Source organism: Thamnophis sirtalis, unplaced genomic scaffold (assembly GCF_051295495.1).
Source record: "Thamnophis sirtalis isolate CommonGarterSnake01/CBP01778 unplaced genomic scaffold, rThaSir2_p1.2 scaffold_11, whole genome shotgun sequence".
In the NCBI taxonomy this organism is placed as follows: domain Eukaryota; kingdom Metazoa; phylum Chordata; class Lepidosauria; order Squamata; family Natricidae; genus Thamnophis; species Thamnophis sirtalis.
In genome coordinates, this window is record NW_028261391.1 from 43,688,618 (window position 1) to 43,703,013 (window position 14,396).

The window sequence follows — 14,396 nt, forward strand, 5'->3', positions numbered from 1 at the left end:
TCCCTGGATCAAATAACCTTTCTTTCTGTCATTCATGCCCTGGTCATCTCACATACAGACTACTGCAATGCACTTTATATGGCGCTACCCTTGAAGAGGATCTGGGAATGTAAAATGTGGAGACACAAGCAGTTCTGGGTGCCTCTATGGTAGCACCTTGGCTATGTGAAATGCATTGGGCGTCAGTTTACTTCTGTGAGCAAATTGACTGGTTGATGTAGAAATTTGATAAATAAAATGAAATTAAAATGTGTTCCTTATCCCTGCAGGAGACCTGGTGATTTTGAATGATTCTATAGCATCTCCTTGGCTGAAAGGCCGGAGCAGCTGGGGAACCAGTGGCTTCTTCCCATCATCCTGTGTTCAAGAGCTCAGCGTTTCAGGTTTTGGTCCCCGATTCATACATGGTTCAACACTGGAAATGCCATCCTATGCTCTGGGTCAGGCCCGAGCACTGATGAGCCTTTCAGCCCAGATGAAGGAGGAACTTGATTTCCGGGAAGGGGATGTGATTATCATTGTTGGAATTCCAGAACCTGGATGGTTTGAAGGGGAGATTCAAGGTCGCCGAGGCATCTTCCCAGAGGGCTTTGTGGAGCTTTTGGGTCCCCTAAAATCCAACAATAACCCAGATGACCGAACTTCATCAGAGATTCCAAAGATAAATGGAATGAAAGATACCTATTCCCAGGAAGAGGAGAAGCCGTGGAGTGATGAGGTGGCATTGCCAGGACTTTATGGGATTGCCCTCTATCAGTTCCAAGCCCTGGAATCAGAAGAACTAGACTTTGAGGTGGGGGAACGGATCCGAATTCTGGAAGTTCTAGAAGATGGTTGGCTAGAGGGTGAACTTCGAGGAAAACGTGGCATCTTTCCTCACCGGTTTGTGAGGTTGGAAGAGAACTGCCTACAGCCTAGAAAGCAATGGAAATCTGGATATTTGCCAAAGGGGGTGGATTCTGTAACAGCCAGTCTTCACAAAGCAGGTTCCCCTGGAGAGGAGCCTGGATGGAGTTCAGACTATACTGAGGAAAAGACTTGTCAACTTCCTTTGATGCACAGAAATTCTTTGCACTCTGAAGTAAAACAGAACCAAATACCAAATCACCAGAAGGAAAGTTGCCTTGGCTCTGTTCCTTTAGAAGTGCCAGGCACATCCTCCCTAGATTCTGATAAAACTGTCAATGGAGTTTCTTCCATGCCTCATTCTCCACTTCAGGTAAAAACCCAACACTATGACCATTCGGATAAATCAGAGCCCATTCAAACCCCCAAAACTTCATGGGACCATTTGAAGGGCGGCAAGCGCTCAGAGCAGGATGGAGAGGCTCATAGTCTGATCCACCAGAGCATTCTTTGTGAGGACTTAGTTGTTTGCATGGATGGTCAGCAGCAGAAACCTAAATCTCATTCTTCCAGCTTCAGTAGAACTCAGGAGAGCTTGGACATTTGGCCTGCCTGTCAAGGTACTCAGAATGAACTCCCTCAAGGTGTGGCCCATGGGGAGATCTATGGGGACCTTGACTCAAAACTCACAGAGCAGCTGGCTCAGTTTGAACAGAGCCTGACAAATCCTATAGGCCATGGTGGCCATGACACTTTTGAGCAGGATAATGTTGCTCGGCATTTTTCCATTCTGGATTTCAATTGTGAGAGAGATATTGTATGTGGTACAGTAGAGAATACTTCGCAGAGAAGAAAAGTGCTACGGCCACCCCCTCCTCGACCTGGTGTTCCTGTCTCTGCCTCACCACATGTGCCAATAAGGTTTGGCCCCAGCACTGCACCTGTCTCACAGAGTATTCCACCTTCCATGCGGCCCTCCAGGCCAGCACCACTTCCACCTCCAGAGAGCCAAAGGAAAAGCCCAGCCGCAGTTAAGCAGCAGCTGGGGAGCAGAGAGAGACAAGGGAACACTGTTGAGTCCGGAAGAACATCTCCATGTCCTTTCTTATTGAATCGTATTCAGGAATTAGAGCAAGAACTTGATTTTTATAGGAAGACTCACGCAGAGCTCAGTGCAACACTGGAACAGCCACAGGATGAGGCTGGGCGAGATGAGACATTAGAGAACGTGGACCTCTGTGACTGTAAAATATCATCCCTGTCCCTGGAGCTGCAGGAGCTGAAGGGTGAGTACTGTCAGTCTCGGTGAGGGTGGGTAGAGAGGACAGACCCTACCCCACATCTACCTTTTGCATAGGTGGAATTGAAAAAGGAGAAAATAATATATGTAGTTCAGGGTTGAAATTTTGAGTCCTTGATATTCTCTTGAGCTTGGCTGTTTGCTTGCTGACATTTCATTACCGAAACAGGTAACATTAACTGTATGGTGAAATGTCTACAACCAAACAACCAAACCTAGATGTCTATGGCAGTGTTTTTCAACCTTGGCAACTTGAAGATGTCTGGACTTCAACTCCCAGAATTCCCCAGCCAGCATTCGCTGGCTGGGGAATTCTGGGAGTTGAAGTCCAGACATCTTCAAGTTGCCAAGGTTGAAAAACACTGGTCTATGGAGATTCTCAGTCATCCAGGTCACAGTTGTCGCAAAGATGTTTTTTTCAAGCGGCAACTGGACTTTCTGGTTTTTCTTTGAAGACGTTTCGCTTCTCATCCATGAACCTAGAGAAGCACCATGGACTCCACAAAGAAAGAGGAAGTAGTAGGAGTCTATCTTAAATTCAGCTCTATTCTCTCACAACGTATTTCTGGTTTTTAAGATGCACAATAATCTAAAGTGCCTCTTGCTCTTCCAGGATCTTTGGCTGGGGGCAAGTATTTACAGAAAAGATTTTTATGCTCAGTATCTCATAGTGTCTTTCCAAGAGAGGCCCCAGACTGGGAAGAATGGGCCAGTTTGGATCTGTACTGGGATACTTGTGGGGAAAATACATTCTAGATGTCCGCTTTTCTTGCTTACAACTGTAATCAGATCAAACTGTAACTTGAGCAGTGATATGGTGTAATACATTAGTTATAAAAAAATTGCCTTAGTTTTTGAACATGTTGCTTACTCACTGGCTGTTTCTGTGCAACAACCATGGCGTGACGATGTTATTACCTCAGAGCCACTTAACTTGTTTCAGGTGTTAAAAAAGAAATATGTAACAGTAATGGGGAAGCAAATTCCTTTCACTCCTCACCCCTTTTACTCTGATTCTGTCTGTTAACAGTGAAACCCTGCAAAAAGAATGCAAGCAGGTAAAGAACATGCAAGTAGTCCTCCAAAATGAATACTGTATTTTGGCCAAATGCCCAAACAAGTTATTGTATATAGCCTACAAACCAGTATGAAGCAGAATGGAACAGCATTAGCAATAGCACTTAGACTTACATACCGCCTCATAATGCTTTACAGCATTCTCTGGGCGGGTGAAATGTCAGTATATTACCACCAAACAATCTGGTTCCTTATTTTACTGACTTCAGAAGGATGGAAGGCTGAGTCAACCTTGAGCTAATTAGGATCGAATTTCAGTCTATGGGCAGTTAGCTTGCAATACTGCATTCTAACCAGGAGGATCAATATCAATTAACTAGAAATTGAGAGGGTTACAGTTGGGGAAAGAATGAAAATAATAAAGATGCTCTGAATCTTAGGAGAATAACTTGCTGCCAGTCACCGTGTGCATAAATTATGATGTGCAAATGCTTTTTTCCCTTTTTTATTGACTAAAAAGCTATTAGCACTTGGGAAGATACACTTAGAAATGCCTGCTCTCTTAAATCCACTGAATAAATAAGCAGTTTGGCTCATCTGATTTCTTTGCAAAGCATCATAATTGTTTTTTTTGGGGGGGGTGCTTTTCTCCTATTCCTGCCCTCTCTCCAATAATGATTATGTAATTTTGTCCATTTTTATGAGGCACAGAGACTTGAGACAAATAGACATAGGCAAATAAAAGAATTAGTGATCATAGAAAGACAGAAAACATCTTCCCGCTATCTTCTTAGAAAATCTACTAAGCAGGTGTTTTTGTGTTTTTCTTTGAAATCTGTGAAATTAGTTGGCTTTCATATAAACTCTTGTATTCTGCATTAGATGCCACAGATTTATTTTCCGAAGTTTAATCATTTCCATGCTAATTATCAGGAACTTAAGAGTGTCTATCTAGGATTTTGTAGGCTTGAGACAATGAATTAACTGAACTCTGAGATATGAAAAGCATTCAGACCCAGTGCTGTGTTATTTGCTATGTATTCGGACTTGTTGGATGAAATAGAATGGGTCACGGGAAAACAGATTGATGCGGGATATCTTAACAGTCAAGATTATCAGTGTTTCTGCTACTAGAAGACCGGAGACATCTAAGAATCCAGAGTTTTGGCAATTCTCCAAAGCTGTGTGCTTTTCAAAAATATATTCCCACACCCAGAGAAGTCCTTGGTTGATACAAACACATAAACCACATGCTTAGCTTTCCTGAACCTACGAGCCCTAAAGAGAGGTCATTTTCCCTGCCTTTAGCATTATAAAGCAGAGAAGCCGGTTTGGGCAGGGCACTGATCCAATCCAAACTGTGGTATTCTTGTTACTCATTACCTGCCAGCAGCAGGGAGAGGCTTTTCTGAACTGGCTGCCTATTGGGTACGAAGGTTACACAGCTTCTCTATGGTAGGCAGTTAGTCAGCACCGTCTCAGGGGTGAGGTGCAGGGAAAGGGTAGTTATGAAGGAACGATGAAGTTCTGAGAAAGGAAAGGGGGTGGAGTGGGATAAGAGCATACCAGGAAGGATATGAGCATTTATTCTGAGTCCAGAAATCAGATAAACTCTCCAGGACAACAGATCTGTCTGTCACAACTCCCCAACCGTGAGTACAGAGACTACAGCTCTGAAAGAAGAGGACAGATTTATAAGGAACATGGGCAAGATGGTGGTAGTGAAAACTGGAAGAGCGAGTGTAGAAACAGGGACCTGTGTGACACCATCAGACCTGTGAAGAAAGTCTGTGACCATTTCAAAAATGGGGATAGTGGACACAGGGATGGCAGCGTGACCAGAAACTGCAAGGACTATGTGGAGGAGGGTAATCAATCCATGGACCAGAAGAAAATGAATCTGTTGTTGGAGCATGAAACAGGAAGCAATGGTTATCTGGAAGAAGACGGCTACTATACAGACTTTGAAAATAGCACCCAAGTGGTTCACAAGAAACCTTCTGTTGTGCGTAAGGACGGCCAGGATGCCGATTTCAGATTCTCCAGAAATGCAGAACATTTGGATACAAACTGTTGGAAGGAAAATTTGAATTTCTGTGACCGTCCAACAGAGGGTTGGAACTCAGGTGGCCATACCTTGGATAGGAATGATAAGAAGAAAAATGACAGATATGTGGATTATAGCACTGACTGGAAGTACTTTGGAAAGCCAGAAAGGTTATTCATGTTGTGTGAAGTCTCCCACAACGCCCAACATTCAGGAGCAATTCCTGGGAGCTGTACCACGGATGTTATAAAACACTCTGCCCTAGAAGATCCACCACCTTGGTCCCTGAGAAATGGGAATGGCAATCGGGAGTTTGAACCTGGGTGTGAAATTGCCAAATCACAGCATGCGGCATATACCAAGAGGATTGAAACTGCAGCAGGTGCACAGGTCAGGAAGGGTGGGTGTCCCAGGACACGGGCAGGACGCTCAGACTGGAATCTGGACTGGGAGGATGAAGCTGGAAGGGTAGGTGGCACAGAAGCCTGGCAACGGAACAGCTGTTACCGTCGTACTGCTCCCAGCGTCCTCCGGCACCATATAAAAGGAAAGCAAGGTAAGTTATGGGAAATCATCAAAGGATTGTGGGCCAAACTCTACAGTTCTTTGGATGTCCACACCTTCCCCAGATAAGCAGCCCTAAAACAAACACCTGCATTTACCACAGCATTGGGAAATGAAGAACCGCCTGTCATTCATCAGCTATTTTGTAGAAATTAAATAATTGTTTCTTATACCGTAAATAATCTGTATACATTAGGGTTATATTCTTTTCTGCTTGCCCTTTCTCTTTCCTGAATGGGATAAACAGCTATTACTACAGCATTAGTAAAATGGCCTGCTCCCTTTCTCGGTATGGACTAGCTTCCAAAAGAATCTTCATGCTCAGGACTAGATCCTGTGCAGTTCTTTGAAACTAACTGTGCATCTCCTTTATTGGTTTATTAGTTAAGGTGTTGAACAAAGAGCCTGAATCTAGTCCCCCACCCATCTACCTGTCGGGGCTGTTGTTGAGGGAATTAAGAAAAAAGTGGTCTGTATATAATATTCATAAATTTCAGAGTTCTAAATCTAAGTCAGGTGTGGATAATTAATTTTCTCAAGGGACCACATTGAGAAAGTAGGACTGCTGTGAAGGGCCAAACCAATAAGGCTGTGAAATGTGTAAGCATGCACGCAGGCACGTACCTAAATTGGAAAAAAAATAGTAGTCGCCTTCAAAATAAAAGCAATGTAGTTGTTTTGTGTGCATGTATACAGTTATATAAATTTAAGTTCTAATTTCTCATTGATCTCACATGGGCCAGACAGGAACAGCTAAGGGCCAAATATGCTCCAGGAGGCATAAAATGCCCAGGTTTAGTCTAAGCCAGTGTTTCTCAACCTTGTCAACTTGAAGATGTCTGGACTTCAACTCCCAGAATTCCCCAGCCAGCATTCGCTGGCTGGGGAATTCTGGGAGTTGAAGTCCGGACATCTTCAAGTTGACAAGGTTGAGAAACACTGGTCTAAGCAATACATATGGTAAAAAATTCTGCAGAACCTCTTGGAAATCTTAGGCTGTGAGATTCTTAAATGTGTAGAATTGAGAGGCAGACCAACTCCCAGACAATCATGGAGAAGTCTCCAACTGTCATGGAGAAAATGTGTTTATGTGGTCGCTAGGAGTCAAAAACAACTTTATGGCACATCATTAATTAATCAACTCTCAAACAGTTCTAGGTAGCTTATATTTTAAAATAGAAAATTAGCACTAAAGAAATGTTAGATAAGTCATTATGTAGAACAACTACCTGGTTCAGACATGAAGTTTTGCCAACATTTTGTTAACCAGGACTTCTTGTTAAATTACAGCATGTTAACAGAGTGTGCTAAACTACAAATACATCATATTTTAATACCAAGTATAAACCAGCCAATACCTTTTTGGGCTGCAATCTTACCTTAGATTATCTTTCTCCAAACTGGCATGTTTTTGATATCTTTGCAACTTTAATAATTTTCAGCTAATTTATTTGAGAAAATTAATTTAGATGGGTTTTTCATTTACTGGTGAAGTGTTTAATTTGCCTTAACATGAAGCTTGTTTTGCCTGCTGCTTTGAGCTTATTCTTTGCAGCAGTAGCACTTACCTGTCTTACAGCATGTCCATTCACTTTGATGCAGTTCGCTTGGATTAGCTATAAGGAAGTTATCTGTACTTGAATTGAGAAATGTAGGTGAGAAATGCACTGAGTCTTGTTTTGTTTTCTTTGCTACAAACCAGCCCAATTTTTATTTTCGGCCATTGTGTTAGATGCTTGCCATGTATAATGCTGTAAGCAAATGTTATTATTCCTTTATTGCCATCAGTGTGTATTGACATTTGCAAAGTGACCCAAGCAAAAGATCATGGTCTGGTCTTGTTTATCTTAAATCCTCCCTTATGGGTTCCCTTGGAATCCATTCCTTTGGAGTCAGGGGTGAGTTCTAACCGACGTTACTGCCAGTTCGCTCGTGTGCACGCTGTGCACGTATGCGCAATTCAATAGAAATTGTCCTGCGCATGCACAGAACTCCAAAGCAAGATGGTGGAGGCAACTGCGGCAACGAGGGAACCAGTTCAGAGGCGTGGCCAGCTGGGTCGCTGCTGGTTCTGTAACCCAGGCTGGCATACCACTACCGGTTTGGCCGAACCGGAGTGTAACAAGGCATGGTGTGGACTCAGATTTTAAGGCAGCATTGTGCCCTAAGAACTGATGAAGTCTTTCTGTATTATCAATCAGATCTTAGATTACAAAAGGGGAAGCAGAGCGGATGTGTGAATAAAATTTGGGCATTTGGCACCTGGCATGTATTTGTAGCATCCTGAGGTATTAAGATTTGATCTTCCCAAAAAGCTTTTGAGAAGCAAAGGCAATGAGGAAAGCTGAATTTACTTAACAACCATGATGATTTGCAGAAAAATAAGGTTGTAAAATTGGACACAAATTACTAAATGGTCACATCACTTAACAACAGAAGTTCTGGGCCCAATTATAGTCATAAGTTGAGGACTACCTGCTACACAGTTTTCATCATTTGCCCCTTCCCAAACAGATATTTATGCGTCCAATCTATACATCTTATTACTCTGTGTGTTCTGGGTATAACACTTAAGTTGCTTGTGTTCATCTACTACTGTAACACACAGACACAGACACACACACACACACACCCCATGCACTTCTATATACCAACATTCTACCATGTGATAGGTTATTATCTACTTCATCTCTCATTACTCATTTCTTGCTTCTGCCTTTATTATCAGTTATACAATGCTCAGTAGACAGTGGCCTTAGTATTTCTTTCAGGCTACAAAAAAATTGCTTACCTTTTAATAAAGCAAACAATTGGACCCACCTTCGCGTTAGTCTGCCTAGTGAGAAATTTGTAGCCATTAACCAGAAGCAGTGATTTCTGCCAGTCTGAAACAGTGGAATATCTGCTTTTCTTTCCCTACAGTTCATTATTATGCTTATAATTATGGCTATTATGCCTTTATCTTGCCTTTCATTTAACATTTCTTTGTCATGCATTCTTTGACTTTCTTTAGTTCAAAAAACAGGTAGCTAGGACGTGAAGTACTCTTGTGGCTCTTCTAATGAGTTAGATTGCAAAATGTTTGGTCATTCCTTAGTCATTCCTTATCTGAGCATTAAAAAAGGAACTGTGTTTGATTTTCTTTATCAGCCAATGAATATTGCTCTTACAGGTTCCTTTCTAGACAACCTGGTGGAGGTTATTGGCCTTAATCTTTTCTCAAACAGGCATTTAATCCTCCTATAGCTGTTTGTCCATCTGCCTCTATGCTGTTTAAACCTTTTTCAGATTTTCATAGTTTACAGCAGCTAAAAGGCTGAGAATGACTAATGAATCTCCCAACTTCTTTACACGCAGCATTCCAGAGACTTCATAGTTCAGTTTCCACTGGAATAATATAGAACTTTGACACTTACATTGTATTTGTAATCCAAATTCTAATTAGAGCGAAAAACACTAAGTCAGTCTCAAAATGATGGACTGAACGTGTATATATATATATATATATATATACACGTTCAGTCCATCATTTTGAGATATATATATCATTTGTGCTGATAAATAAATAAAGGGAGACTAGTATAGATCTATTTCAAGCTATTTAGCTCTCATCAACTAACCATACCCTTACTGGGATTTGAACCTGGGCTGTTTTTACATGTTAGGTAGTTGTATTAGCCACTGTATTAGCTCTCCTCCCTTATCAGCTGAGCTAAGGAAATAAGTAAGTGCTATGTCAAAGCACCTTGTATGCCCAAATATGGGAGGGAGCATACTACTTCCCCCCTCTCATATTTGGGCATACCAGGTGCTTTTTCATCACACACACACACACACACACACACACACACACACACACATTTATGGCAATAAATTCTTTATTCAAAATTCTGATCCAAGATACCCTAAGACAAATAGACACCTATTTGTCTTCATAAATAACAAACAACTAAATTATGTGACTGATATTAATGACACAAGTAAAGCTAATTTATTGATTAGGTTCTAATTTCTCACATTTCTATTTTCTCTAAAGATTATAAAATAAGTCAACTCCCAAATTACTTTATTCAATACTACAATTTTAACAAGAAACCTGTCATTTGAAAAGAAATTTTAAAATTGTACTGATTAATATGAGTACTTATCGTATATCAGATTTTAAGAATAAATATGCAGATCTCTGAAGATCCCATCCAGCTAAACTACCATTCTTTTATTTTATTTTTTTACTGTTTCTCAGAAATTCAAATATTTTCTCCTTTGCTCTCTGAAGGTTTCCCTTCCAAAGTTCAAGGAGAGTCTTCCAACATCAAGACATGTTATTCTTTCCAACCCAAAGCATTTGTCTCAGGCTTCTCTCTGTTTACCTATCACTGTGTAACCCTTTGTAAACAGAATAGTACATAATCAAAGTTGGTATAGGAAGAGACAGCAGTAAAAAAAAATCTACCCCCTTATCAAAAGCTTGATTTAGGGCTAGATCAAACTAGGACTGTAAAAGAAGGCAGCATCCTGAAAAATATCTCAGTCCCTATGGGAGATGCAACTGGACAGTGGCTTGAAATGTGAGCACCGGTCCATTCGAATTTCCCTCCTCGTCATATGAAACAGAGCACATGGACACCTTCAAGAGGTTAGAAAAAATCAAAAACCCGTATTCTGCATGTTTTACCCACTTTGTTTTTTTCAATACAGTTTCTGACTAACCATTAGTTACCAGCACATTCACAGTATTCCAGACAGTCATATTCATACCAATGCAAACAATATTGCAAGACGCACCTGTGTTTGTCAGCTGTGTCATATTGTTTGTCTGTATTAGTTTCGGATAAAATAAACTGAAGAACTGGGACACAGCCAGCTAACGTGCGTGACAATTATCTGAGAGTTTGAGACTTGCCAGTTATCACTAGCTTACATGCAAGATCTGGCTAATTTTGGGTTAGGATGCAGAGAATTATCTGATGGAAGCCAACACTACTTTTAGAAGAAGGTGTTTCATACCTTCTTAGGTAAAGAACAAAGTTTCTCATACCTCAGTATAAAAAGAATTCTGAGCAAATTAGTTTTCCATATTGCCAGCTTATACACTATACAGAACCTAAACCCCCATAGCATGCTGTATGAAGCCAATCACTGTAGTTTATTAGCCAGTTTTCAGCATGACTAGTAACTCTAACCATTATATTCAATAACCATGATTAAACCATAACTTGGTATGGGTCTTGTTCTTTAAGATTGATTTGTATTTTAATATGTTGTAAACCATTCTGCAAGTTTTTTAAAAGGCATAGGATATGTAAATTAAAACCTAGGTATAAATATTGAATTATGGAACAATTCACCCAATGAAATACTTAAGATTTAGAATCTACTAATGGCATATTGATGCTTCGTGAGTAATTACCGTAAGCATGTCTGGCACATTTGCCTTGTTTCTACATCCTTCTAAAGATGATTTGCTGTGTTGGGCAAAGATTCCTACTGACGGGCTGTGAAAGATGCACCCGTGTATGCTTTACCTGTGAATCAGAGGATGTGATGCAAGATAATTTCTAATAATTTCAACTGGTGAAAGATTTTCTAGGAAAAAGGTGCTTCTATAATCACTGAACCTGCCTCATAACTATGCATGACCTAAGCTCAGAAAATCTTGTTGCAGTTCTGCTCACTAAGAGCTTTGCCCCCTTCCCCCTTCTTGAGTGGGAAATCCTGACAGATTTCTAAAGGAAAATGCCTCTTGGCAGAAAAAATATTTCCTGTCATGGCAGCTGGAAGAGAGCAAACTCAGTGCCTAGATTCACAAGTTATACTTAGCTTATCTTACCCAGCCTTGTGCCCTTCAGGTATGTGATGCAACATTGAGCAGAACTGCACTTCTCCAAATGGGAGGGGGGGGCGGTTTCATTCATCATAATTATAGAATAAACCGTGGTTTATTCAGCTAACCACAAGTGGGTGTGTTGGGATCGCATTCAAGCAATATACAAGGCTATAACCTGCGGCTTTTTAAACGGCTGTGTTTATCTTTGTACAACTCAAAACCAAACCGTGATATGTATGAGCCCAGCCACTCTGTGAGTAGGACTTCTTCTATGGCTGAAGGAATACCCCAAGGAAGGGTATCAACAGGTGTGCAGGAACCAGAGTTTTGCAGAAGAGAAAAACAGGCTAGGGAGGGGAAATCCTAAGACTGAATCAATAGGGTGGGAAATTGGAGGAGAGAGAAGGAATGAAACACAATATCTTGGAAGGGTATATGGTGGACTAGCTTGGCAATATTTTGTTACAGATTCCAGTTCTAGAAGTCCAGAATTATATGCTGAGAGTTACAACCTATTGATTCTTCTGGGTGCCCCCCACCCAGTCCAGCAGAGATTCCTCTCTCCCACACCCTCTCGTGCTTGTGCCTCAGTTCAGTGGAGGCTGGTTCTTTGTCTCCTTGTTTGCTCTGCTGCTTTTTGGGCAAAAATCAACAAAGCCTGAAACAGAAACTTGCTTTCAATTAGATATTGTGGCCGTGTGCATGTCAGACCCATGGAATTTTCTCTTGGTTGTAGTTTTCTGGTTACGCTGGGCAGAAATCCTGGGATTTTTTTCTTCTGCTGCTGATGTAGGAGTTATTCTACTCGAAGGGTCCTTGGTGCTCTCTGAGCTTGACAGGCATTTCATTACCAAACTAGGTAACAGCGTCATTGCATTGATGATGCTACCTTGTTTGTGTAATGAAACCTATGCAGGAAAACAAACAAGCTCAGAGATCACCAAGGACCCTTCATTCCGACCTTGAACTGCAAATATTCTCCTTTATCTTTATTTTATCTTTATTTATTACTTTGGTAGGTTGCACCATTGTTTGTTTCACTGCTGCTCACAGTGTGTGTACATTCAGGAGCGAACCACACCTTCTTGGAATTTCTTATACAAATGCACTTGCTATTGACTCCCTCAGAAGGGGAGGAATATGCAAAGAACAGCAAATCCCAGCAGACAGCTTGCTTGAAAGACAATGCAGAAGGCTGCTTTCATTTGGCCTTCCAAGTTCACATACTGGGCTGGATGTTTCAGTCTTGCTCTTAATTGATGGAATCGTTCCCAGGCTTTTTCATTAAAGGAGGCCTACAAAGGGTGTGGAGCCTACACTCAAGAGGGCCTTCAGTAACTGCTGCCAGATTACAATGTTGCTTAAGAACATTTCTAACACAGTGACCTTCTTTTTCCAGTAGTTTCTGCCCATCTGATCAGATCTAATGGGAAGGAACCCTTGGAGTCCCATCCTTCAGGATCCATAGGAGTATGTCTTCTGCAGCTGTGCCTCTCCTTTAAAATGATGTTCCGTTAGATCAGGACCAAACTGTTGACATTCAAAATTAACAATCAGTACTGAGAAATCAATGATTGCACTTTTTGACGATCAGGATGGTGGTGATGCATCTATCCTGGCTTTCCTGATTCTCTCAGTGGCTTTCGGTGCCATTGATCATGGTGTCCTTCTAAACTGTCCTAAGAATTTAAGACTTGGGACATGGTATTGTAGTGATAGTGCTTCCTCCAAGACTGATTCCATTTGATGTTGATGGGGGCCTTGGGGGTCTATTCTCTCCCTGGTCCTGTTTAATATATACCTAAAACTATTGAGATTTTCAGCATGGGTTGAAGTACCATTAATATAATGATACCAGTCACTCTGGTATCTCTAACCCAGTGGTAGGTTTCAAAATTTATTAGAACGTCTTCTGTAGGTGTGACCTGCTTTGTGGGAGTGGCTTGCTGGGTATGTGACTGAATGGGAGTGACTTGGCAGTCATGTGACTGGGTGGGCGTGGCCAACTTGTAAAATGTGGTGAAACTCACTTAACAACGCTCTTGCTTGGCAACCAAAATGTTGGCTCAGAAACTCTGGCATTTGAAGCACGCAAGTCTTAAAGCTGTCAAGTTACAAGACCCTTGCACCCCTAACCCTTTAGAAAAAAAACCCCAGGGGTGTTCAAACTTGACAGCTTTAAGACTTGTGGACTTCAACTCCCAGAATTCCTCCTCCAGTCATGTTGGCTCAGGAACTCTGGCATTGAAGTGTGCAAGTCTTAAAGCTGTCAAGTTACAAGACCCTTGCACCCCTAACCCTTTAGGGAAAAAAACCCAGGAGTGTTCAAACTTGACAGCTTTAAGACTTTAAGGTTTAGATAGGACTCTTAGATAGGACTCGGCCAGGGGGATTGGTGAGCCAGCCAATCAATGAGTGGTGGGCGGGGCAAGCATGGTGCGGATGGGCGGGAGGAGCTGGAACCGGTTCTAAACGGCATGGTAGATTTGTGGAACCTCTTCTATAGAAGAGGTTAGAACTGGCAGGAACCCACCCCTGCTCTAACCCTGGCCGATGAAGTGATGTGGTCAAGATTCTTTGCTAAGCTGAGAAGGCTATGGGATCTGGAGGAGATTCCGTTTAACCCTAGCAAAGATAAGTGGCTTTGAGTTTTAGGGTTCCCATATCTGGGCACTTCCCAACATTAACTCTGGTTGGGTTAATATGCCACCAGATAGAACCAGTGTGCAATTATGGAGTCTTTCTGGACTTTTGTTTAAGGAGCGGTTAATAGCAATAGCCAGGAGGGCCTGTGC

The 14,396-nt window shown here is 41.6% G+C and overlaps 1 protein-coding gene across 2 annotated transcripts in view; it reads left to right on the forward strand.

Annotated features, from left to right (window-relative positions):
• Positions 1 to 14,396, forward strand: part of DNMBP (dynamin binding protein) — a 57,955-nt gene that overhangs the window by 22,349 nt on the left and 21,210 nt on the right. Inside the window, exon 4 of one of the 2 annotated variants that reach the window (XM_087725694.1) lies at positions 270 to 2,132. In XM_087725694.1, the coding sequence (XP_087581820.1) occupies positions 270 to 2,132 (1,863 nt within the window). Of the gene's footprint in view, positions 1 to 269; positions 2,133 to 4,670; positions 5,767 to 14,396 lie in introns of those variants that run through there. The other variant, XM_087725695.1, reaches the window with a different exon arrangement.